We start from the raw sequence: 27,738 nt of genomic DNA, 5'->3' as shown, positions 1-27,738 counted from the left end.
GACCCGCGGTCGACGCCGAAAGCATCTCCGAGATGGAGAAAAAGAAGAGGCGGCTCGAGGCCGAAATGGAGAACATCCTTCAAAGGAAGAAGGAGTTCGACACCAAGATGAAGGAATTAAAGATTCCAACGGTTTCATCGGCGGACGTCGTCGAGGACGAATTCGACACCCAGGGCCTGACGAGGGATCTCGAAGAGGAAGACGAGACCTATTATGACGAGGAAGCCGAGGAAGAAGACCAACAGTCGGTCTACGGCTCGGCACCATCTACCAGCCACGAGATCGAATGGCAGGATCTCGACACCGAAAACCCGGAGGAGCCCGTGGACACGTACCCTTCGAGGCCTTCGCCACCCGACGACATCGGGGTGTACAATATGGTGGTCAGGAGCGCAGCGACAGCCTTCGGCGTCAAACTCGACGAAGAGAAGCCGAAAGCCGATTTTTCTCCTCGAGACCCTGCTCCCCATCCAGACGAGGAGCCAGTTCCTCCCCATGCTACAAAGTGTGATGAATCAGGGGAGAGAAGCCTTCAAGGAACCAGCGACCTGCCGGTCGATCACGCCCAGGACTGAGAAGAAGTATAAGCACTCTTCCCTGGACCCCCCTTACATCAAAGGTAGCGTGACCGCCGACTCAATCATAGCTTCCACGGCCAGGAGAAGGGCCAACGTACCAGCAACCTCGGGCCCACCACCTGATAAAGAGAGCAGGAGGATAGACCTCACAGGAAGAAAGGTCGAGAGGAACGCCGCTATGCACTGGCGCATGGCGAATTCCAATGCTCTCCTCAATAGACACCAGTACCAGCACTGGGACGAGATGGGGGAGCTAGTAAAGCACCTCCCCGAAGAATACCGCCAGAGAGCCTCACACCTAGTAGATGAAGGCAAAAACATCGCCAACTCCTGCATAAAGACGGCGTTGGACGGGGCAGAGACTTCAGCAAGACTCATGGCCATAGGGGTCACCGAGAGAAGGCATGCATGGTTAAGAATCTCGGGATTCAAACCGGAGGTGCAGAACAACATCCTTAGCACCCCCTTCAACGGAGAGACACTGTTCGGAGCAACAGTTGACGAGAAGCTCACCCAGCTAAAAAAAGAGAACGAAACGGCGAGGTCCATGGGGGCCCTACAGCTGACGGGAATGAGGCGAGGCAACCCCTCAAGGAGACCCTACGGTAGGGGAGGAAACCAGCAGGGGCTGTCGCACCAGACGTTCCAGCAGGGTCAGCAAGGTGAAGGTCACGGACAGGGTCAACAGAAACAAAACTGGCAGTACCAACCTCGTGGCCAGTCCTTTCGCGGGAGAGGGAACGGACGTGGCCAGAGAAGGAGAGGGGGGGGGACCAGCCCTCATCAAAGTGACTCAGCACGCAGGAGGACGCCTACCCTCGACATGCCCCCAGGGGTGAGGCGCAAAACAGTAACATCGAGGGGGAGAGAAGGATCAAAAGCCTACGAGCATACAACACCAGTAGGCGGAAGGCTGAGGTTCCACCTTCACGAGTGGCGGCGTATAACCACAGACAAGTGGATACTGAACATCATGCAGTACGGATACTGCGTAGATTTGGAAAAGAAACCGCCAAACAGGAAGCCAAAGGGAAGGCAAAGATCGGCTCAAGAACTGACCCTACTCAGAGAAGAAACACGGAAGCTTCTAGAAAAGAGAGCCATAGAGGCAGTGCCGTTCAGAGAACGCAACAAGGGGGTCTACTCAAACTACTTCGTGGTCCCGAAGGTAGACGGGAGCCTCAGACCCATCCTGGACCTGCGATACCTAAACAAGTTCATCAGAACGCAAAGGTTCAAGATGACTTTGCTGCAGGAGGTACTGCCCCAAATAAGACACGGAGACTTCATGGTCACCGTGCACCTCAAGGATGCCTACCTGCACATCCCAATAAACAGAAGACACAAGGGACTTCTAAGGTTCAACATCGACCAGGAACACTACCAGTTCACAACCCTGGCATTCGGATTAAAATCGGCGCCGAGGGTTTTTACAAAATGCCTGTCGGCGGTCGCGGCCCACCTACGAAGGCAGGGGATACACGTCTACCCCATCTTAGACGACTGGCTGGTCAAGGCAAACTCACGCGAAAAGTGCGAGAGACACGCAAAACGCGTAACAGACACTCTCACGAACCTGGGGTTCTCTATTCACTGGGGGAAGTCGTCGCTGGAACCGGAGCAGGTGAAGATTTTCCTGGGGGCAAAAATCAACTCCCTGAACAGTACAGTGGTGCCCAGCGACAGGAGGACAGATGCCCTACTGAAGGAGACGCATCTCTACCAGAAGGGGCGAGCTCTGACAGTGAGGTCAGTGAGCAAGATGATGGGGATGATGGCGTCGTGTATCCAGCTGGTGCTGAATGTACGCCTGCACATGAGACCATTCCAAGAACGGCTACAACAGCAATGGTCACAAGCAAACGGAAGTTGGGAGGATCTAGTGGTTGTTACGCACGCAGTGCAGGAGGAGATAACTTGGTGGAACAGAGACAACATGACAGCAGGGAGAAGCCTGACACCACCAATCCCAACAATGACCATTACCACGGACGCATCGCAAAAGGGATGGGGAGCGCACATGGACAACCTCAGAGTGAGGGGTCTGTGGGCTCCAGCAGATGCGGTTCGCCATATCAATTACCTCGAGTTGAAGACAATCCTGCTAGCCCTGAAGGCATTCCAGAGGCACCTGTACAACCAGAGGGTGTTGGTTCAAACAGACAACACCACGGCAATGTTCTACATCAACAAACAGGGGGGGGACACAGTCGTTCCCTCTCTCCTCTCTGGCTCAGGAGATTTGGAGATGGGCCATACCTCTCAGGATAGATCTACTAGCAATTCACCTACCGGGGAAGGACAATGTGGAGGCAGACTGGCTAAGCAGGCAGACCTCGGCATCGCACGAGTGGGAGCTCAATGGCCAGGAAGCGGAGAAGCTTTTCCGGAGATGGGGAACTCCCACAATAGACCTATTTGCAACACGCCAAAATGCAAAATGCCGAAGCTTCGCGTCCAGGCAACCAGATCAGCGATCCCAGGGAAATGCCCTATGGATAAGCTGGTCGAGGACATTTGCCTACGCCTTTCCACCGATACCCCTGTTGCACAGAGTGCTCGACAAGTGCAGAACCAGCAACATGACTCTGATCCTAGTGGCTCCGCAGTGGGCGAGGCAGACATGGTTCTCACAAATTCAAGAAATGGCGCAAGGCAATCCGTACAGGTTCGAGAGGAGAAAAGACCTGCTCTCAATGCAAAACGGAGATGTCCTGCACCCAGAGCCAGAGACCCTCAACCTGGCGGCATGGCTCCTGAAGACCTAGAGTTCGCACACCTAAGATTGCCTCAGAGCACTATGCGAGTGCTACAGGAGGCAAGGAAACCAACTACACGAAAATGCTACAGCGCAAAATGGAAGAGATTCACTGTGTGGTGCAGGAAAAAAGGCCTGCAAAACAGAATGACAAGAGACTCAACAGTGCTGAGGTACCTCACACACCTTCTAAAGAGTAACCTCTGCTCGAGCTCCCCAAGGGTACACCTAGCGGCGATCGTTGCCTACACCAGAGGTGAAAAGGGTGGAAGTTTCTTCACCTCGCAGGTGGTGAAGAGATTCATGGAGGGAGCCAAAAGAATGGCCCCTCCGAAAAGGTTGCCGCCGCCGGCATGGAATCTAAACGTGGTTCTGACGGAGCTCATGAAGGCGCCGTTTGAACCCATTCACAAGGCCACTCTGCAAATGTTGACGATGAAAACGGCCTTTCTAGTGGCCATAACCTCACTACGCAGGGTGAGCGAGCTTCAAGCGCTAACGCTACAGGAACCCTACATTCAGATTCACAAAGACAGGGTAGTCCTGAGGACGGACCCACACTTCATGCCCAAGGTGGTGTCGGCGTTCCACATGAATCAGAGTATTCAGATACCAAGTTTCTTCCAAAAGCCGACTACAAACGCAGAGAAGGCCCTGCACACCCTCGATGCCAGAAGAGCGGTGATGCACTACATTGAGAGAACCAAGGAACTCAGGAAGTCGAAGCAGCTGTTTGTGTCCTTTGCTACTAGCTTCATGGGTAGGCCAGTGACTAAGGGCACCATCGCTAGGTGGATTGCCCTCACTATTCAATTCTGCCACAAACAGGCTGGACATGAGCTAGCGGAGGGGCCTCAGGCTCACTCCACAAGGAAGAAGGGGGCCACCGTGGCCTTCCTGGCGAACACGCCCATCCAGGACATATGCCTCGCGGCAACTTGGGCATCTGTGCACACGTTCACGAAACACTACTGCGTGGACATTCAGATGAATAAGGAAGCACAGGTCGGACAGAAGGTGCTGCAACACATTTTCAACGACCAACGCTCATCTTCCACCCAGCCACCACAAAATTAGGAAAACCGCTACAAAGTCTATGCACAGCATAGTGAATCCAGAAAGATTCACGCTGCAAAACGAATAGTTTCTTACCTGTCGATGTAGTTTTGCAGCTTGAAGATCTTTCTGGATTCACTAGCGAACCCACCCACCTCCGCCAGGAAGATGAGGCTGGAGGAAGAGGGGGTGAAATGGAAAAGATCAAAGAAATGAAAACGTACAGAAAAATGGACAAGAAGGATTAAGCAATCGCCTAGGGTTAAAAAAAAAAAAAAAAGAGAAAGGGGAAAAAAGAACCCGAAGATGGCGCCCCAAAGGTGGGACTTCCGCAGGAAGCACGACGACGTCACGGAAGGTGCACCAAATGGTGGTCGTCGCCGCCCACCTGGGCTACAAAAAAAACAAACAAAAAAAAAAAAACAAAGAAAAGACTACGAATCCGGACCCAACCACAAGATCGCGGAATAATGCACAGCATAGTGAATCCAGAAAGATCTTCAAGCTGCAAAACTACACCGACAGGTAAGAAACTATTCGTTACTGCTTATACCCGGAGCACAAGGCCACAGACTGCAAGATTTGTCGCACTCTTTCAACCAAGACTTTGCGAGACAGAGAGGGTCGTCTGCTGACATGGTTGCAGAAACTAAAGACCAGAAAGGAGGTTGTCTCGTCAGATGAGGAAGATTCCATTTCTGGCACTTCCTCCAGAAGATCAAGGAAGAGGGGTAGGTCATCTCCCTCCATCTCTGAAGAACCCCCTGTCAAAGCCCCTCATGGGATCTCTGAAAGGTCTGAGGAGGTTGGTCCCAAGAAATCTTCTCACAAAAGTGTAAAGGAGAGGCAGAGACAGGCTGCTGGTGTGGACACAGCCTCTAGGGATAAAAAGGAGGTTTCAATATCTTCTCCTCCGTCCCAAAAGGATAAGCCTGCGAAGAAACACTCTGCAGGGACTTCACAGATGGTTCCTGTGAAGAAGCAGCGTCCATCGACGATGATTCAAGCAGGTACGTCGACGACGATTACCACTCCAAAGACAGTTTCTTTGAGTTTGTCGACTGGACCGTCGACGATATCTACTCCTGTTTCGTCGACGACAGCGTCATTCTCGTCGTCGACGACCGTTTCCATGAAGATCCTGTCGAAGGCGGTTTCGACGACGAAGACCACGACGACGACGCCGTCGATGCTGCTGACGACGACCTCGTCGACGAGACCGTCGACGATGAAGAAAGCTCAGTCGACGAGTGTTCCGTCGACGAAGAAAAAGGCTTTGTCGACGACCCTACCATCGACGACGATTCAGGCATCGTCGACGGCCGTATTGTCGACGACGATTACTCCGTCGACGAAGATTACAGTGCCGTCGACGGGTTCGTCGTCTCTTTCGTCGACGCTAGTGGTCCCTTCGACGACGGCTCCGACGACGGGACCGTCGTCGAGATCGTCGACGAGTAAAATTTCTGCATTTACGATACAGAAGTTGAAGATTACACCGGAGATGACATCTCCTAGACAAGTGACGCCTTTACCACCATCCATGCTGCTGGATGAATCGTAGGATGAGGAGGTGGATGAGCAGTTTGGTGACGCCTACAGTCCCTCGCAACTGCACGTAAAGCAGCAGGACACTGATACGGAGGAGTACTATGAGCAAGCTGACCAAGAGGAACAACAATATGTTCAGCAAGAATTTCGTCCTCAGACTTTGCGACAGGACTTGATAGCTCTACCAGTTGCTCTGGTTACGGACTTGCAGATGATGTTGCAGGATTACAGAGCGCGATTTCCGTCACGCCCTGAAGTTCAACCACTGCGTCCATCTACTTCTGGGGTCCCGCGAGGGCCGCTAGTGGATTTGCCCCCTCTTCCTGAGAATATCCCACGTACTTCACCAGTGGTAGTGCCAGTAGTGGTTCCTCGAACTTCATTTACGGAACCTGCTGATGACGAGGCACAGGATTTGGATACGGATGGTGACGATGAGGGGCACGTGGTCCCACTTACTGATCCAGGAGATCCAGATGTGGATCTGGATGATACGGGAATGCAAGATCCGGATGATGCAGGGCGGGACACGAACGTGTCGCCGCCGGCAGATATTGGAGGGTTCCATAATCTTATGGAGCATGCATCCACGAGATTTGGGCTGCCTCTCTCAGTAGAACAGTCGGACTGTTTCCTGTACGATTTCAAAGCGCAGTACAGAAAGTCCGTCAGATCAATTGCTATCATTGAACATGTATGGAATGAGGGGATCAAGGTTATGCAGAACCCGGCAACGGTCATCCCGGTTCTTCCCCGGCTGGAGAAGAAATACAAGGCCCCTGAGGGCAGTCCTGCATGTCTACTTGGTCAACCAAAGCCAGACTCTGTGATATCTCAAGCCGCACAGAGCAAGTCCAAGAACCCTTCGACGCCTTTGACTACACCTCCGGATAAGGATGGCAGGCGGTTGGACAATGTGGGGAAGAGATTTTCCACCATGGCCAGTTTGTTGGTTCGGGCAGCAAATTCATTAGCCATTCTAGGCAGGTATGACCGCCAGATGTGGTGCGACATGGAACCGTTTGTGGACCTCTTAACACTCTAATCAAGAGGAGGCCAAACAAGTCCTTATGGAAGGGGAGAGATGTTCCTCGGAGATCATCGACTGTGCTATGGACATAGCCTCTACCGCTTTCAGGGCCTTGGCAGGGTCAGTGGTCTTGCGCCGTCAGGGATGGTTAAAAGCAACCTGGTCCCGTCAGGAGGTCCAAAATAAGATCCTGGACCTTCCTTTTGACGGAGAGATGCTTTTTGGTAAGCATGTGGATGAGGCTCTGCAGAGCATAAAGAAGGACACGGACACGGCAAGGTCCTTAGGATCCTTAAATTATCGCAAGGTTCCATTTAAAGGAGCACGTGGGCGAGGGTTTTCTACTTATCGAGGGAACCAACGTCAGTATTCCACCCAGTCAGGACAGTCTTATAAGAACCAGTATTCAAACCAACGCCAAGGGCAATTGGCGTCTTTCTCTCGTCAGTCCCAGAGAGGACGTCAGAACCGTCAGGGACGAGACCATGCCAAGAGGCAATAGCGGCCTCCTGGCTCTGACTACTGTTCCTCCCCCACCAAGAACACCGTTTGGGGGCAGGATCTCCTATTGTCTGGACAGCTGGGTCTTTATAACATCGGACCGGTGGGTTTTGAATATTGTTCAGAATGGCCATACGTTGGAATTCCAAGATTTTCCTCCAACAAGAGCTCCGGACGCCCGTCCCTCAAAGCATCTTCGACTGTTACATCTCAAAGCCCACCAACTATTCATCAAGGGGGCGATAGAACCGGTACCTCTTTCACAAAGAGGCGAGGGTTTCTATTCCAGGTTCTTCCTGGTTCGGAAGACGGAAGATACGTGGCGTTCTATACTAGACCTAAGAGAGCTCAACACCTATCTCATCAAGCTCTCCTTCAGGATGGTCACTCTCCAGGATATTCTACACCTACTGAATCGGGGCGATTTTTTTGGCGTCCCTGGATTTAGAGGATGCGTACTTCCATGTTCAAATCCACCCAGGTCACAGGCAATATCTACGCTTCACAGTAGGCAAGAGCCATTTCCAGTTCAGGGTGCTTCCGTTTGGCCTTCGGTCTGCACCTCGGATATTCACAAAGATGCTGGCACCAGTCGCGGCGTTCCTCAGGAAGCAATCCTTGGAGGTTTTCCCATACTTGGACGACTGGCTCGTCAAAGCTCCGTCACTCAAGGCAGCTTCTCAAGCAGTATCAACTTGCATTCACTTGTTCGCCCACTTGGGTCTTCAGCTCAACAGATCCAAGTCGGTGCTGATACCTTCCAGGTCCCAAAAATTCCTTGGAGCTATTCTGGACACGACACTGTGCACCGCTCGTCCTTCGGAGGAGCGTTAACGCAAGCTGATCACCTCCGCTCGTCAAGTGCTGCAGAGCAAAAAGGTATCGGTTCGCAGGTACAAGTCCTTACTCGGATCGATATCATCCTGCATACCTTTAATACCGCATTGCAGGCTTCATATGTGTCCTCTGCAGGAGGAGTTAGACAAACAATGGCGCCAGGCAGAAGGGTCGTTCAACGACAAGGTGTGGATAACACCAGGGATACGCAAGGCCTGCGAGTGGTGGCTGATAAAGAAGAACATCGCAGTAGGGTTAACATTCAGGATCCCTCCTTCTCCTATGGTGGTGACCACAGATTCCTCCTTAGAAGGCTGGGGAGCGGTACTCCAGGAGCTTCAAATCAGCGGTCACTGGAGTCCAGCGCAAAGCCTAAACCACATCAACCTCTTAGAGCTGATGGCTATCCGCTTAGCCTTGCTGGCGTTCCTTCCCAGACTTCAGAATCGTGCAGTGCTGGTCCGGACAGACAACACGACAGCTATGCACTATATCAACAAGCAAGATCACGAACTCTGTCCAAAGAGGCTCAGTCGATCTGGGATTTTGCGATCTCTCACAACATCACTCTACAGGCCGAGCACCTAGCAGGGTGTCTCAACATCACGGCGGATGCTCTGAGTCGTCAGAGGAAAGTGACTCACGAGTGGGAATTGGACCAGGCCACACTGGAGGAAGTGTTCGAGAGATGGGGTACTCCGACCATAGACCTCTTTGCGTCTCCGGAGAACGCCAAATGTCGGTTCTACGCAAGCAAGGTTCCCCATCGAGGATCGCTGGGGAATGCCCTTTCGATTGCTTGGTGCGGCGCATTTTGCTACGCTTTTCCTCCCATTCCTCAAGTTCTCAGGAAGGTCAGGGCGGAACCATGCAAGATGATTCTCATTGCTCCAGCGTGGGCCCGGCAGTTCTGGTTCACGGAACTCCTGCTGCTCTCCCAGGATCGCCCAATTCGCTTGCCGCTGATTCCATCTCTGTTGTCGCGGGATCAGGGGCAGGTGCTCAATCCGGATCCGAAGTCACTTCACTTGACGGCGTGGCTCCTGAACACAGAGAATTCCGTCATCTGAATCTCTCCAGGGAGTGCAGGGATGTTTTGTCTTAGGCGCAGGCGCCAAGCACTAATAAGACTTACAGGGCAAAATGGAAGAGATTTTGTCTGTGGTGTCAGAGGAATAAACTCCTTCCTTATAAATCCCGGCCACATCAGGTTTTGCCTTACATCCTGTCACTGGCTAAGTCAGGTTTGGCGCACTCTTCGGTCAAAGTACATTTGGCTGCCATTTCCCGTTTTCGAAGAAAGACATCTGGGCCATCTCTATGGTCTGCAAGGATTGTAAAACAGTTCCTTAAAGGGTTGTTTCGGATGTATCCTCCGGTCCGAGCACCTCCACCGATCTGGCAGCTCAATCTAATACTGGCTCAGCTCATGAAAGCTCCCTTTAAGCCGATCCACAGGGCGGACTTGAAGTTCCTCTCTGGGAAGCTAGCCCTCCTCTTAGCGTTGACATCGGCTAGGAGGGTTAGTGAACTCCAGGCTCTGTCCATAGTGGAGCCTTTTCTGCAGTTCAAAAAGGATGTGCTAATTTTGAGAACCAACCCAAAATTCATCCCGAAGGTGCCTTCGGATTTTCATCTGCATGAACCCTTGATTTTGAATTCTTTTTTTCCTCGTCCTTCTACCCAGGCGGAACGAACATTGCATTCTTTGGATGTCCAGAGATGTCTGAAATTCTATCTTGAGCGCACACGATCTTTCAGGAAGTCTACACAGTTATTTATTTCCTACAGTGCACCACGGAAGGGGTTGCCTCTCGCTAAGAGTGGCATTTCCCGCTGGATCTCCAGTGCAATTCAATTCTGTCATCAGGCTGCGGGCAAACCTTTGGACAGAAGGGCCCGTGCTCATTCTACACGAGCGATGGCATCTTCAGTAGCTCTTTTTGCTGGAGTTGCTATCAAAGACATTTGCAGAGCAGCGACGTGGAGCAGTGTACACACCTTCACGAAGCACTACTGCCTGGAGTCGGTGGGACGAGATGATGCGGCTGTTGGTCAAGCAGTCCTCAGGAATCTTTTTCATTGAGAGGTGAGCTTTCCCGACAATCCCTTTATCCTGGTAAGCACATTTGGTTCAGTAATTGTTTTTTCTTGATTACCATGTACTGGTTGTTACTGTAAACTGAGATGGTTATGTAAGGCCAAGTGTCTACCAAAATGTGCTTTAGTATTTACTGCTAACTATTCTGATACAACGCATGAGAATCTATGAAAGTTCCAATACTGGGGTAAGAAAACAAGTTACTTACCTGTAACTTTGGTTCCCCAGTATTGGTAACTTTCATAGATTCTCATGCGCCCACCCACCTCCCCTGGGAAAGCTCTGCCGGTTTACTGAGGTAGTGGCTGTTTGCACAACGGCTACGAAAATCTGAGGCTCTGAGCTCTCTCAGGAAGGTTCCAAGGGGTGAGGCTGTGCTGATTGGTCCTGGCAAAAGTTTGGGCTCTTTTACACAAAGAGGGTGATATACTACAAAATGAGATAAGGCCTAGGCCTATTTTCTCTTTTGTTTCTATGGTTATGATATATTTTTTGTTTACCGACGACGGGGAATGATACAAAGCATGAGAATCTATGAAAGTTACCAATACTGGGGAACCAAAGTTACAGGTAAGTAACTTGTTTTCATACTGCAGTATTGCTGTTTCGCTGAGCTCAGAATTACGGGGACACTATCAGAGGACGTAATGGCATTTAATTTATTAACATTAGAAGGATAAAAGTCAGACATGTGGTTGCTGGGATTCACACTTGTAACTGGCAGTTCACACACAGATGTCAACATCAAGGGCGTAAGTCAATGAACCATCAAGTAAACAAGAGGCCCAATGTGCAAAGGTACTATGCATTTGAATAGCCTGAGAATCACAAAAACACAAGGTTTGCAATCTTAAAAGACTTTTCTGACACCTACAAACCCGTATTTGAGAGCTGCAAAAGTCATTTTGGCTACCAAATTGGTTTTAATGTTAATGTCTTTTGTAGGGCAAGCAGTGCCATTTAACATCTTGGCGCTAGTATCTAGACCGGGACGGTTCAGAAGAGGTGAGGTGAGGGGGTGCCTATCGCGTGCCCCCTCCTTACCTTCCCTCCCGCGCCTCAGGCAATGGTTGTCGCCGGTCGTCCCTTCCGCCAGCGAATCCTCCCCCCCCCCCCGCCCCCCCCCCTTAATCCACTTTCAGGCACTTTCGGCCCCTTTATCTCACATTTGCAGGTTCCTGCAATCTGCCTTTGTGAAAGCTTTCCTGCCTTTCCGCTCTGTTTTTTCCCTCTCTTACACTCGGGAAATGCCGGAGGTGGAAAAATAAAGTGCTGGTTACCAAAATATGAGTGCCGGTGGCCCGCAACTGCGACCACCGGCTCAAATTAAGCACTGCTCATTAACCTCCAGGTGACTCGCAGTATGCACTGCCCCCACCAGTTGAAAGAGGTTACCTTACCCCTTCTAGTATACACTTTTTCCCCTCGACTTTTTGCGTATGGTATTGCATTGCATGGTAGTGGTACTTTTTCTCTTATATAAAACCAGTGGCTGGGCAGTGATCTATTTATAACATATTTTCCAACTTCTGAGTCTGTAACCCCCACAGCCCTCCCTGAGTGAGCTTTGGGCTGCTCACCCTTGCTTCCCTGAGGGTTGAGTGCTTTTGGGGTTATTTGGCGCTTTGTTTTGGGCACAGTGGCAGGGTAAGGCCCCAGGACATCAGTGATAAAAGGCTTGGTTACAATTTTGCACCTCACGAGCCCTAGGACTCCTAAAAACAATTCCCTTATGCTTTAGAAATCCCAATTTAATAAAACATGACTTGGGAATGATGTTATAAAATCGGTGACAGGTGCAGCACCCTGTTTTATATTCTCTCTCATTTCTTTGATCTCTTTCTCTGTTTCTCTTCCATTCTCGCCTCCACTACCACTCTCATGTCTCTCTCGCTCCTCTTCTCTTTTTCGCGCTGTCGCTCCCTGCGAATTTCTCGGCCTCTTTCGCTCTCTCACATTTTCTCAGTCTCCCCGTTCCACTCTCATCTCTTCCCTTTCTACCTCCCTCTCACACCTTTATCTGGTTCTCTCTCTCTCATTATGTGCTCCTCTCCCCCTTTCTCCATCTTTGCCTTCGTCACTCTTTCTCGTCTTTCTCCACCTCTTGCCCTGTCTTCTATCTCTGTCGCTCCTGTTTCTCTTTTTCTTCATAAGCTTCTCCCTCTCTCTTCCACCTGGACCACTCTCTTTCTCCATCTTTATCTCCGCCTCCATCCCCTCTCCATTTCCATCCATCTCTCTTCCCTTTTCCATCTTTCCTCATTTCTCGGTATTCGTTTTCTCCCTCCCTAGCTTCCTCTCTCTCACTTTCGTTCTCTGTCTCTCTCTCCCTCCCTCTCCGTGTCTTTCTCGCTCACTTTCGTTCGTTCTCGCTCCCACTTTCTGTCTCTCTATCACTTTCTCTCCCTCGCTTTCTGGGTCTTTCTCCATCTCTTTCGCCGCCAGCCCCCCCTTCTGTCTCCCTTTCTCTCTAAATCAGTTGCTTTCCTTCTCGCTCTCTTTTTATGTCTCTGTCCATCAGTTTCTCGCTCCTCCCCCTTTGTGTCTCTCTACACCATTTTCTCTCTCTTCATCAGTTTCGCATTCTCTCCATCACTTTTACTCTCCCCTCTCCTTGTCTCTCTCTCCCCTATACTCCTCGTTTTCCCTTTCTCTCTGCCCTTCTCGCTTCCCTTCTCTCCTCAGCCCACCCCCACCGGGTCTCTCTCGAGCTGCTCTTTCCCTCACAACAAAATACTCAATTAAACAGCCGCCCGCCTGCGTCTAGTTCCAGCTCACTCCTGCCGCTTGGTATAGCCAATAGGTCTCGCTTTTGGGACCTTATAAGTATTTAGTTATGCAACTGTTGCATGGCTAAACCCTTATAAGGTCCCAAAGGCGAGACCTATTGGCTATGCCAATGCTTGTTGAAACTTAGGAGTAGCTATATTGTCGTGGTGTTCCCTGGGCTTTAAGTGGAAGCTTTTTCAATATTGTATACAGCAAGCCATAGTTGCTGCTTATTTATCCTATGCAACTAACAGCCATTGACCAAGCCAATAGTCCTGACTTGTAGGTATGATGTTACTTGTTGTATCATATATTTGGACGCACTGCCAGAAACGGCAAAATGCAAGTCGAGGGGCACACTATGCTAAGCACAGATTTTTAGCCTACGTGTTTTAAGCCACGCCCTTAATTACATTTGCAACGCCCATTTGAGAGACCCCCCCCCCCCTTTTTTTTTTATCCCACTTAAAGCCCTGCTGATGGGACTTATTATAGTAACATCTCAGTGCTTAATTTGTAAAAGGATAAGTGCCGGGCCCAAAGATTTTCTCAGAAGCTCGCGTCCGGCACCATGTTATGTCGGGGCTACCGAATACCAACACTGCGAAATGTTGATTCCACCACCACCCGCCTCTTTCATCCAGGCTTAAGATGGCCCTTCCCCTAGTCTTTCAGGTTTTTTTTTTATCCCTAGTATTTTCTTTATCAGCATTTTCCATCTTTCCCTTCCTCCTTCTTACCATCTTTTGTGTTTTCTCTCTCTTGTTCCAAGTCCGATGAGGAAAAATAAGTGCCGGTGGGCCACACCTGCAACCCCCCGCCCTAAATAAGCACTGAACATCCCCTCTGAGGGCCTCTGTAATAACACTATCCCATTGGAGACGTTATTACAACAACTCCAAAGGGAGATCCCTTAAAAGGAGCAGTTCGTCAGAACAGCCTTAAAAGAAAACTTCCTGACATAGCCTGTTAATAGAACAGCATTCATAAGAACACCCGCTGTCAGGGCCCACGTTATAAGAACACCCCCGTCAGAGCATCAGTTATAAGAGCTCCTCCTCAGAGCCCCGTTATGAAGACCCCGCTGAAGCCCCCGCTATAAGGAGCCCATCCCGGCGACATTATAACCTCCTCCCCGGGAATACCTCTAATGGCTGCCTATCGAGCCCCTGCTATAGCGCGCCCCTTCGCCCCTATTGGTCCGGGGCTGGTGGTTGCCATAGTAACAGGCTCCTAGCTGCAGTACCCTGCCATGAGATGGATGCTTGGATCGCCCCCCCCCCCCTCCTCCACAGCTGTAGAGATGTGAAGGGGGTGCGCTCCTGCTCAGGAGCCTTTGGGGACCCCCTCTGCGGCGTCGGGGTGGGCGGGTGAGGAGAGATGTCTTTTATTGATTTATAGCCGCGCGGATTTGGTGCAGTGTGCAGGAATAGAAGCAGTGTGGAGATGGATGGGATTGAGGAGGTGTGTGCAGAAAGGAAGGCATTAGAAAAAGATAGGGCAGGCATGTGAAAGGCTGGAGGGGCATGGTGAGTGGAGGTGAGTGCCAAGGGAGAGGAAGTAAGGAGCTTCATAGCCAATAGCAGTGGTGGAAGCAGACGATCTGGATAGATTACGGGGGGCATACAGTGAAGGAAGAGTTATAGTAAAAAAAAGCTGTATCAAATGGTGGCAAGGGTGTGAAAGGGCTCGGTGAGCAAGGCCGGCCAGGTTAAGGAAAGTCGAAAGAACGGAGAGCTTGTCAGCGAGGGAGAAGAGTGAGGCAAGGAGTGGAGAGGTGAGGGAACTAGCAGAGTGTTCAAGAGCGTGGCTGAGAAAAGTGATGGTGGTAGGGAGCATAAGGATGAAGGCTGCAGTGAGTAACAGAAGGGTGGGGGCCACAGAGAGGTAAAGAATGGGTGATGGATGTGCCGGAGGTCAGAGGCACAGTGATGCAGGATGCTGGGAGCAAGGGAGGGCGAAGGGGGCCATGTGGGCAGGGAGAAGGTGAGGTGGATGCCGATATGGTCAAGGAGACGTGAAAGGGGACAGGCAGAATAAGGTGTGTAGGAGATTGTCATCGACTGCATAGTTGCCCCCAACTTTTTGCTGATGTTTTGACTGTTTTTGACTCTAGCCAGGCTGTGGCCCTGCTATCCAGGACCCCAGCCTATCTGCTGCCTCTCTAAACCGACGTGAGTACCCTAGGTACATACCAATTGGATACTGAGGACACCCTGTGAGCCCCTTGTAGATGGTACCCAGGCCATGGGTCCCTCAGAGGCCTACCAGGGGCTGAAGCACTTATTGTGCCATCCCTGGGACCGCCGTACAAACTGACACCACCAGACCACTACGGTAGTCTGGGTAAGGTGGTGCTTGCACCCCTTACAGGGATATAGGTAGCCTGTATCCCACCTAAGTACAACACATATATCCTCATAAGTCACCCCTAAGGCAGGCCTTGCTAATCCTGCAAGGCAGGGTGCTGAGATATGTGTGAGGGGGAATCCCTACCTGAGTAGGGTTTGTAGTGCTGCCATACCATTTACTCTTAAGCGCATTATAATCAATCGCGGTAGAATGCTAACTTGAGAATGGCTGCACAGAACGTGTTTGGTGTCATGTATAAAAAGAAAGTGAGGAACCCTTGGTAACCCAAAGGACTGGGGTTGAAACAAAGTATTTTAGAAAAAGAAGTGTCCTCTGGGGGAATTGATCAACCACACCTACTTCCTCACTCACGTTCCATATCTCATTCGTACAACTGACCCACTCTGAGTCTATTACGTATTGGCACAAATATTTGAAATTAATACAAAAAACTTTTCTTAAAAAAATGTCAAAGCGATTTATTCCTCAGGCTTACCACAATTAGATACAATTTTATCAAAATAAAACACAATAAAACAATTACAATGTAATCAATATTAAAAACCAACTCATCAAGTTACTATCTACAACATATCTTACATGAGAGTATACTGATTAGACAATATTCTTTGTAATTTTTTACCACAACTGGTGCATCTATTCAACCACATGAACCCCGATATTCCCTAATTGTTACATAACTGGGGAAATGTTCATACACCCAGGTTTGTGGTTACAAAAAGCGTCGACGCGTTTCGAAGGAATAATTGTATGAAACCTTCTTTCTCAAGACAATGGATTTTGTTTCTCTCGTGTTTCCAATCTACAAAAATAAATGAATCCATTAAAAATACAGTAAGATTATCATTTATAATACAATTCATATTTGTGTTATGAACAGTTATTTAAAAAAAAAAAAAACTTTTATAGTACATTTGTCTTTCTCAAAGTGAGCTAGACCAAGAAGAATATTTTATGCCAATACCATAAACCCCTCAAGGAAGGATATCCCTTGATAAAGACCAATGTCAACCACCAATCACACCTCACTTCTCTCATTTCGATTTAAATGTAATAAACTAGGGTAATATAAACCTGTTCGGTAATTTTTTATTTTTTCTGGTTAATATATATTTTGTGGTTTCTATTCTAGAGACCTCTTTAATATAAAAATGATTTGCTTGGGGCAGAGATTCCTTCACTTGCCCTTATGTCCTCAGTGGAACCTATTCATGTAAAGTTAGTCCTGAACCATCCCCTTCTCCTTTATAACCATATTGGGGATCATATGGTTGAATTGCATAGTGTGTGTGTATGTGTGTGTGTGTGTGTGTATATATGTGTATATGTATATATGTATATGTATATGTGTATATATATATATATATATATATATATATATATATATATATATATGGTTCTAGATTCGCTCAGATCAAATAATACTAAGCTGTTCATAACTAGGGGGCCTAAATTGAAGTTGGACCTTCATCTCTTACCATAGACCCTTTTGTAAGGAGTGAAGCCCTCAATGTGTGTAACCAACCCAGTTACCGCAGTCGCCTTGTTTTGCTATCTGCTACCTAATTCAACAACAATACCATTGTACTTCCTTTTTGATTCATAAAATCGTTGTGGAATATTAATTCATTCTTCTATCCTCAATTTAATATTTCTATATCATACATACCTACTAATCGGTCAATGGTGTCCTATTTGATGTATTTTCTTATACAGGATTTATACAGTCACTGCAACCATTTCCGCCTTGATATAGGAAAATAGAAATTCCACCTTGAGTTTCATAAGAATTGCCCTCATTGTGTCTTTAACTTAAATCAAAAAGATACTGAACAAATTCCTAATTATTTTGCGTACCTTATATTCAGCCTTCCATACATAAATTCAATCAATGGATTCCCAATTATAGTTTTTCGTAGTGCTTGCTTTACTGCTCCAATATGGTTATTCTTAGAGGTATCATCTGCTACAATGAAATAAAACCAGGGTTTTAGTAAGTGTAGCGTTTTATTAAAACTATTGGTCTTAAAAACAGTGTTCGCTGTCTTTTAAAAACCTAGAGTCTCCTTTCACTGGTATTAAACGCATATCCTTAAACTTTTTTCCACCCATTTTTATTATTAACCCTTAAACGATATCTTTTTATATCAACAGAGTATTATACTTTTTTTATGGCCGATTTTAATTCATTTGCCCATCATTTCTTTGTGCCACAAATGTGTCCGCTTATATATATATGTGGCCATTCACAAAATTATTTATTAATTCAAGCGCATTATAATCAATTGCGGTAGAATGCTAACTTGAGAATGGCTGCACAGAACCATGTCGTGTTTGGTGTCAAACACCTTGGAATCATACCCCCACTCCAGTAACTGGAGGGGGGGGTAGGATTCCACCCTGCTAGAGGGGTGATATGGTAAAAGCGGTTGATTTCAAACACCAATTTAAAAGAGCACATGTAGTACAAAATGGATGCTACCAGCCACCCACACACTTCTGGCTGCTTGTTACTGGGCAGAACTCCGACCAAGGCAGCTGGGCAATAGGGATCCTGTGGCAGGGAGGTGCCTTCACCTCCCCAGACAGACTATGTGGATTGGAACTGGGTGGGTGCACTTTAGGTTTCATTTCAGACCTTGCACGTAGGCCCTTTGGTGCATACTTCTGCATACACCGCCTCAAACCGGTTCAGGGGCATCCTGTCCCCTGCTCTGGCGGGAAACACAACAAAGGGGAGAGGGTGTAGCCACCCTTTCCCGCCTGAACTCCCCTGGTTTAGTCACTCCCCTAATCCTTTGATAAAGGTGGGTGCAGGGACCCCAGAGCTTCAGATTAATCTTGGACGAGAACTCTGCTTCAAAGACTTGAACCTTCGACGTGCTGCTGCTCAGCTGACGGAAGAAATCTCCCTTGGGGTAAAGGAGTTACCCCCATGCTTGGCAGGCACCTGAAACACTGCAATTGACCCGGTTGGCACTCTGCTGTTCCTACGGACTTCGAAGACTCTGCCTACCCTGAGGTGGGTTCCCGAGCCCCCCAGAGGCCAGTGAGTGTGCACAGCAAGGCTGAGCACCGTGGACCCCGTAGGTGCCGAGATACCCAATACCCCAGGACACCAGCCACCTCTTGCACAGCACACAAACCCGACGAGTGGGGAAGTTGTGCTTTGGCCTAACATTGGGCCAACCTCTCAGCATCACCTGTGCCAAAGAGCGACGCTCCAGCCCGCTCCGGCGACCCGTGGCTGCATCTTTACACCCTCCATTTTGCTGCCTCCCGCGGTCCCCGGTCTCTCGACTGGTGGGCCCTAGCGGAGGTCAATCTTCAGTTTAACGAGCTCCCCTGGTTGCTCCAGGCCTGCTCTACAGTCTCCTCGCTGGAGACCTCGCTCAGACCTTGCTGGTCTGCACCGCAGCGGCCTTCATCCTTCGTGGGACAGTCGCCCTCCAGCAGCTGGCCTTCCTTGATGCCTCCTGGACTCCGTGGCTGCTGAGCCAAGCTACACCTCTTCGACCCAAAGCACCCGACATTGAAGGGCTCTTTCTCCTGAGGCCCCTGGTCACTGGCTAGTGACCCAGACTCTGTCCCCTCTGCTTTCAGGTCCTCTTCTTAAAGATCTACATCTTCAACCTGCACGGCATCGACGACCCTTCTCACCAGCAGCAGTTCTCCACGTTTTTCCATAGAAAACGAGACATCGACCCGACACCGAAAACTACCTATGCACCCGGCTACCATGGGGCAGGTAACCGTGGTACCTCGGTACTATCATGGGTGTGGGCCCTCCAAGAGCTTAACTTAAAACTCCTGAACTCGAACTCCTGCTTGAAGTGTCTAGATTCCTGCATTTTCCAACCGCAACATTTCCCATAGGGTTTAACGGGGATTCCTGGCTTCGTTTAACTACTGCACACGTTCCCCGTGGGTCCCCTTCCTCACTACCTTGGGTGGTTTCGTAAGGGGGCAGGGACCCCAAGTGTCCTAGGTACTGCCTGCAGAACTGTCGTGGTTCTTATACCACTTTTTTGATATATGGTTTGGTCCCCCCCCCCCGGGGCCCTGTGATTCCAGTGCTATTTTTTGTAACAAATATTGCTTTGTTGAATTGTATCTTTACCTCCAGCCTCATAAAGAAACTATTGGGATTTGTCCTTAGAATAAATACATATATTTTGAATATATACCTGTGTGGGCTACTCTTTAATTTGGTTATTCAAGAGGTTATCCATGGTAAAACAATAAGCTTAACACTCCTTCAAGACTTAGCCTGAAGGCTACTCTCCACAGCTACCACTAGGATAGCTTTCTTTAAAGGTTGTCTTTTAACCTATCACCATAAGAGTCGAATTGGACTGGTGCAAGGTGTCCACTACACCTAGGGGACAGCATATGCCAGGCCAACTTCTCAAAGGTGAAATGGGGCAGAGGGCTCAGACGTAGATGGTCTAGAGCAGTGCTCCTTAACCTTTTGACTGCTGTGGACCCCCACTTAATTGCTACTTTAACCTGGGAACCCCCACTGAGTCATAACTGAAAGCCAGGAACTCCAGCCTAAGCATTTTCTATGATTTGAACTGTAAAACAACATATGTAAAAAACCGAAACAACCATTTGTCAAACAAATGCACAAATGATTAAATATTTAATTTAAATTCAGACAATATGAAAAAAATCTAAATTTTTATGAGAAGGTTGGAGCTTTTCTAAAGTCAACTGAGGCCACTCCCTGCCCATACTACCTCCTGTTTGATGCACTTGCACTACTACCACAAATCAATCTGAGGATACTAACTAAATTTTCAGCCTCCAATTTCAAATTCCTTTACTTTATATTTAGTTTCTTTATTCACATACACTTTACTAATCTGTTAATATTATTTAATTTTCTCACTAGTCGTGGACCTCCTGGGTAGGCTTTGCGGTCCCCTAGGAGTCCCTGAACTGCAGGTTAAGAATCGCTGATCTAGAGGGTGGTGCATCAGGCAGAGGTTAAGAGCGAGTCTAACTGGGACAGAAAATTAGAGCACCAAAATCAGTGGCTCACATTTGGAAACCGGGGCAGTTTTTCCAACGTCTACATACATGGGTGTTTTTCAAGGCATGGAAGACTACATGCATTTGAGCCTGCTACAATCCTTGTTTGTGACAATAATCGGCCAACCAGACCATAAATCATGCCCACAAATAGATGCACTGATGTGTCAGACCAGCCCATCGGGCACTGCCGGATTGTCTTATAGGCCAGTCTGACTCTGGTTAAAGAGGGCACATTGGTGAACGATGCGTTGAGCAAACGAGAAAAAAGTAACTGAGTAGGCATTGAGCAAAGGTGAAGGCAGCATCCAAATGGTTCAATCACAGATGAATGGTCTTCGGAGTAAGAGAAGGAGCTGCATTGTGGAAGGGCGGGGGGAGTCAGTGAGATGGCTGATTGTTTAAGGTGCAGGGAGAGACGACAGTGGTGATGGCCAAGGTAGTGCGTGAGAGGTGGTGATGGCACAAGAAGATGCAAAGAGGGATGATTTGGGAGAGGGACAGATGGTTGAGAGGGTGAATAATTGTAAGAAGTCCAAATCATTGTATGAACAGATGGAGTGATCGGAGGGGCTTAAGGGGCAGAGAAAGGTCCTCTGGTTAATGGCCACGGAGGGCTTTTACCTTTATTTTCTAGTTGATAACCAACAAAATGTGCGGATACTACTTGGTAACGTATAGACTACAGAAAAACCTATTCCACTCTAGAACGTGCGAGTCACGTGAAAACCAGAAATGAAGTGGCAAAATACATTACAACAACTGTCACTTAAAGACACCCTAGCAGGGTGTGACATGGTGAAACACCCATAGCCCAAGATAAAGCTGCAGAGTACCCAAGACATTGTAATGCGCTAAAGTTGCACATTGGTGGGCATGTAAGACACCAGAGCCTCGACTAGAATTGCAGAGAACCCAGTAGCTGGTGCAGTGGTTGAAGTGCATTAAAAAAATGGAAACTGTGATCCTGGGGACAATGGCTATGTTTCGGTGAGTGTGGGGCATGGTTAAAGACATGACGGAAAACATTATTTTTGTTGGCCGTTCAAGTACCTACATATAAATTAACATGCACACCTCAAATGGAAAAATAAATACAATACAAACTAATCACCGGAAAATGAACTATTTCACGTTATGAAACCTCAGTTGGTTAATGTGATCACTGAAGATAAATCTGTGTGTGTAACCAAAGAGTGACGGAATTGAATATTGGTGCATTGAGAAGTTGGCTTGTGTATTTAGTGCTATGAGATCACCAACCTGAGACAGAAAGCACTTTCAATATGGAAGTTATTATTTTAAAATTCTATTATACACAGTGTCAAGCTGCTGCAGAATGTGCAAAAAGATTGTAAGATAAAACAAGTGCTTTTAAAGTCTATATTTTGGCAGTACAAAATCAAACTGTATCTAGTGCAAACTTGTTTTTTGTGTATATCCATCAAAGGATGCACTCCAGAACTCAGATGGTAACATCCATACATTACCTTTTGTTGGAGATTACTATCTTTTGCATAATATTCCCTCAGAATTTCTGCCTCCTTTTGCTGAACCTGTTTTTTCTGCACGTTACCCCTGCCAACCAGAGAGAAGGTGCTTGTACTCTCACTTGTAAACACCTAATTGGCACATTAAATTTACTTAGAAGTCCCTATTATATGGTGCTACACATACATAGGGCCTGAAAATTAAATGTGACTAATGGGCTATAGAACTTATTGAGCCACACACTACAACAGCACCGTAAAACATGCATCCAGGCCTGCACCTGCAGCCTGTGTGGGCGTTTTTAAACTGTCATTTCGACCTGACAAAATAAATATTTTCCTAGGCCTGAATTTTCCATTTTAATACCTATAGGTCACCCCTAAGCGACACAGGATGATTTTGTGACTTTTGTGGTTCGCCCTGACAAGGGTTCTGGTTATTTTTTGAGGTGGGATCTCTACTCCCAAGTAATACCCCATTCTCTTACACCTCTCAGAAAGACTAAATCTCTGTCACCATTAAGCTTTAATGACTGTCAATTAAAACCTACCCTGGCGCCCAAGCAGTCTTAACATCTGCTGATTAATCAATTGCATACATTTACATTTCTTTCAGGTAGCCTACTCTCTAGTAAGAAATGTTGTTTCTTCTTTAGCTCTCTGTCTGTTTCTTCCACACCTTCACTGCACAGGAGATTCCCCTTCCACCACTTTAAGCCTGAGGCACATCAAGTCTGCCTTAATAGTTCAGGAAGGTTGTTTTTTTAAGTTTTTCTTAACAAGTATGGGAACTGTTTCTGTAAAATGTTTTAAAAGCAAGGACTAGTCATTACCCATAGTTGTCGCCCACATCAACCTCTGAGCTGGTGACATTGTTAAGGCATACCAAATGGAACTGCAGAGTAAATGGCAGTATGTTACTAGGTCAACCAAATCCAGACCACCTCTGTGTACTTGACTGAATTGTCTGAACTCTGTGTACCTGTTTTGCACCCCCATTCCTTTTTTATGCCCCCCCACCCCCTGCTTTCTCTACTTGCCTTTTCCACAATGTACATGTTCTCTGTAGCTGTTTTGTGCCCTCTCCCTGGATCATGTGCCTGTCAATCGCTCTCTACCTGCTTCCTGTACTCCTTATGTCTGTGTGGCCCTCTTGCCCCTGCAGGTAGCCTGTTAACTGTTTTGGCACTTGCCCTCTATTCACTGGCCACTCTTGCTTGGCAGCATCAGCTGCATGTGCTGTACCTTTTTAAGACAGGACATTGTACATTGGTGTTTACACGAAAAGGGTAGAAAGTTATGAATTACATCTTAGTTTGCATCTCAGAAGCCCTTCCTGGCTTCTAAGCCAACATTATGTTGCACTGTGGGGCTTAGAGTTTTTTTTTATTCTGTCGTTATGAGATCAAATCCCGGTTATGCAAAGTGCTGTTGGTTAAAATAACATAATTGGGAAAAGGTGTTATACATGTTAGAAATCATGTTGTCTGCTGTGTTTCTAAAAATGTACATTCTCGTCTAGTCCCATTTCACATGCTGATTGTTTCACACTTAAAGCCAAATGTAAAATCTCTTCAGATATTCAGATTCCTTTTGATTCAGATAATGTATTAAAACGGACGTTGGCAATGAAAATAGTTTTGTGTAATTGAAAGTTTTATAACGAGCTTTTACAGCAAAGATATTTCATGGAAAGCAGCATTGCAACTTTTCACAAATGGAATAAGTATAGGATAGGTGGCAGTAGCAGGAAGAACATCACATGTTTCTCTCACACATTCAAGACCGGTACAGCACAAGTATCCCATTTGTTAAACTATCAGACATCTATTAAGGTATGTGAGTGAACCAAATATATTTATTATCACTTCTTACTGGTGTCTCCCTGCCCCAAGATGGAAAATGGGGAATTTAAGAAACGGACCCCTTTTTTCTGCCTAGAGTTTTTAGTGCACCAGTATTGCCCTTACGTGACAGGTGCTTTCCTCGGAACTATAGGTCTTGGTACACATATATGGTGAGGTAATCCCTGGCTCATAGGGCATGTTATGCACGCCTTCCCTTTGTTGCATGGACCTGTCATCCTGTCCCTGTACTCACTCCTGTACCGGTTCCTCCCCTACATCTAGATTTCTCGTTCCTCCCCAATTCCTATGCCCGTGTTATTCCTCCTCACTTGTATTCATGTTGCTCCCCTCCCTTCCTGTGCCACTACCTCCCCGTAACCCTATTTCCATGTTCTCTGCTCCCCGTGCCTGTCTTCACCGCCCATTAGTCACCTTTTTTGCATTCCGTTTTGTTTTCCCCCTGTAATTGCCGTTATCTTCCTTCCTGTACTCGTGTCCCTTACCCGTTATCTCTACATGTTGCACCCCCCCCCCCCTCTTGTGTGGCTCCCTACCTGTGCTGGGTTTGTCTCCTCTTCCACACCTGCGTTGCTTCCTTCGCCGCCTCCATGTACCTGGGTGCCCCTCTCGCCGTAGTTGCCCTCCATGCCCTTTTATCGTTTGCTGTACCTCTCTCCCTGTACCTGTCTTAGTTCCCCACCCCCCTGTACCTGCCTCGCCCAGGCGTCCCGCCCTGCTCCCTGGCCTGCCGCGGTAATGATCTGTCAGTGCTCGGCGGTTCCCCCGGGGCGTAAGGGCGGCTGTGAGAGTGCGAGCGGTGTGCAGTGAGTTGGCATTTCCGTGCTGGCGTTGCTGCTGAGGGTCCGGCAGCATACGGTGGAGTTGACCCTACAACCTGAAGGACCGAGCTCGTGCCGGGGTCTTCACCTCCTGTGCGCCATCTGATTGCGCAGCTGCTGACGTCGTTCCTTCGCGAGCTTCCTTTCAAGCTGCCGCGCACCCGGCTCCCAGGGGAGGTCTTTCGCTCCCGAACTCATCCTCGTGGACTCCGTGTCTTGATTGTAGTGTATCCCGTGCAGAGGAGGGCGCGCTTCCGCAGTGCTACCGAACTCTCACTGTGTGGACCTTTCTCATTCTTTATAGTGTGCAGGGACCTGAGCAGAGGAGCTCGCTCTCCCCTATCTTACTCCTCGTGGGTCCATCCAATATTCGGTCCAGAGGAGACGGCTGCTCCGTTGTGGCACAGCTCCCGTGCGGGACCCTCGTCTTGGCGGTAGTGTGTCCTGCATGAAGGAAGGGGACTCTGCTGGTACTGCTGTTCCTGAACTCTCGCGCCTTGCATGCAGCATACGCTGGTCAGTCTGCAAGGGGTCCGTCCCTGCTGACACAGGGACTCACGTCTGACATGATGTATCTATGGGTGAGTGCGGCCACGATTTGCACGTACATTTCTTCCCATGACGCTACTTGATGGTGTAATCCCCAGCACCGTGCTTCCTCCACTTTCTTTAATCTCCTGCAGTATGTTTCCTCTGGCACCCACTACTGGCTGCCTCCTGCACGTTTCTTCCTCAGGTACTCGGCGCTGGCCGCCTTTTGCACGCTTCTTCTCTTGCCACCTCTGGCACAGTCGTAGCTCTGACACTGCTCGCTGCCGATTCACAGCGCTGCAATCCTTCACTCCTGAGCACACCTTTAGCGCCTGCCTTCCCCTGACGCTGAATGCTGGTCGCCTTCTGCTTCTGCCTTCCTCTGGCTCCACTCACTGCTGTTGCGCATAGCTCCTTGTCCGCCTTACTATCGGACATCGTATGCATATTTTCCTCGCACCCGCTTTTGCCCACGTGCTCTGTTCCCTGTAGGAGACCTTCTACTCATACCTTCCAATGATCCTCAAAGCAGACTACCTTCTGCGCGCGTCTTCCGTCGACTCTACTCGCTGCTAGAATGCAGTTTTGCCCTCCCTTTACCTTTGCCTGGCTTCATCTGAAATCCACTGGAAGGTAGATCCTGCACGTGCGTTCCTGTGACACCTACCGGCCGCCTTCTGCTCGTGCCTTCCTCTGCTACCACTCGCTGCTCTGATGCCCAGCCATACACCCCATCCTTCACTGAAGTGGCCCTCCTAATTGTTCCTTTGTCTCACACCTGTTGCCAGACACTTTTTGCATGCTCCTTCCTCTGACATCCGAAGCTGGCCATTATTTCTGCCCTTCTTTCGACCTCAAGGTAGCCAGCCGCCTTTTGCATGCTCCTTTCTGTGAAACTACTTGCTGCTATGATGCACGGCCCCGCTTTTCCCTTAAGTGCTTACACACGTTCTGCACTAGCCTTCTTGGAATGCAGTGTAGGCCACGTTCTGCATTCTTCTTCCCCGGACATCCAACGCAGCCCACCTTTTGCACATTTCTTCCTCTGACATACAAGGTATCTGCTCTTTGCTCACAGCTTCCTCTGAAACTACTTGCTGCTGAGATGCACAGCCAGCCCCACGCTCCCATTTCTGTAGTGGACCATCTACAGGCACCTTTCTTTGACACTTGTCGTTTCAGTGATTACAGCTCCTCACTCCCTTCAGTGCAGGACTGCCTTTTCAAATACCCATTTGAGGCTCCTTCCATCTGTTGCCTTCCTCCCTCCCCCCACCACTCGCTGCTGTTCTTCTCGGCGCTACACACCATCTGTACATGCCCTTGTCTTTCTGTATGCATTTTCCTCTGATACCCATGTTTAGCTACCTGCATTTCCTTTAATACTTAACGCTGCCAGCCTTCTATACGTGCCGCCTTTTGACACTGCTGTCATAGTTCTAATGAACAACACCGAACTCCCTTAGTCACAGTAGGCGCATTCTTGGATACCCAGTTCTTGCAATCTTCTGCACGCGCCTTTCTCTGGCACTACTCACTACTATGATATATATCATGGGGTCCTGGCATTTGGGCCCTGCAAGCTTAACAAGGTCTTGGAGAAACGTTTGATGTAACTGTGAATGCACAGACCAATCCAAGGTGACAGAAGGTAATAGACAGGGCTGCTTCCTGGCTCCTTTTTTTATTTTCGTTATAAATTAACAAGGTCGTTGCCATGCTCCAAAGCTTAAATGCAGATGTACCAAAAAATCAGATCGCACCCCCTACCCTGATTGTAATGTACGCAGAGGATGCAGTGTTGTTATCCAGGACATCAAATGGCCTTCAGCTTTCAATTGATACTTTTGTACCTTTCATGGAGGGTAGAAGTTTAAAATTAAATTTGACAAAACTGACACCATGGTCTGTAGTGTGTGGGTGGGTGCGGTGGGCGGGGGGGGGGGGGGGGGGAGAGATAAGGCCGTCTTTGTAACAGGCCAAAAGTTAGAATAAGTAAAAACCTTTAGTTACCTGGACATACTATTTTCACAGGACGGGCAATGGGGACCTCACTTAAAGGCCGCAAATTAAAAATATTTTTAAGGCTCTTATGTGGTCTTTAGATTTGCCAATAAGATGGGCATGAAACCCATCGGAGCAACGGTGGAACTATACAAAAGTAAATGTCTTCATGTTTTTCTATATGGGGCACCAATTTGGGGTATAACAAATAGTAAATAGATTCAGGTCAAGGATAATGCTATTTTATGTAGACTTCTAGCAGTCCCGTGATCGACTCCAGCCTCTTCACTCACAAATAACTTAATATTTCGCACATTGAGGACCACATCCATCTTAGTGGTATTACCAAATGGCGTAGTATCGGGGGCAAATAAGGTTCAAAATTTACGAGACACATCATAAAGGACTGCCTAGAACTTTATCACTATGAAAAGAC

The 27,738-nt window shown here is 48.3% G+C and overlaps 1 protein-coding gene across 15 annotated transcripts in view; it reads left to right on the top strand.

Moving 5' to 3' along the window:
* The window catches only part of RBFOX2 (RNA binding fox-1 homolog 2), a 527,728-nt gene that overhangs the window by 86,636 nt on the left and 413,354 nt on the right, over positions 1-27,738 (top strand). For 2 of the 15 annotated variants that reach the window (XM_085601137.1, XM_085601129.1), the window contains exon 1: positions 24,714-25,348. The exons of the other annotated variants lie outside the window; for them this stretch is intronic. In XM_085601137.1, the coding sequence (XP_085457263.1) occupies positions 25,334-25,348 (15 nt within the window). In that variant the 5' untranslated portion in view covers positions 24,714-25,333. Of the gene's footprint in view, positions 1-24,713; positions 25,349-27,738 lie in introns of those variants that run through there. 15 annotated transcript variants of the gene reach the window in all.

Source organism: Triturus cristatus, chromosome 4_2 (genome assembly GCF_964204655.1).
Source record: "Triturus cristatus chromosome 4_2, aTriCri1.1, whole genome shotgun sequence".
NCBI lineage: Eukaryota > Metazoa > Chordata > Amphibia > Caudata > Salamandridae > Triturus > Triturus cristatus.
Note: the sequence above shows the minus strand (reverse complement) of the source record. Positions and strands in the feature narration are given on the sequence as shown.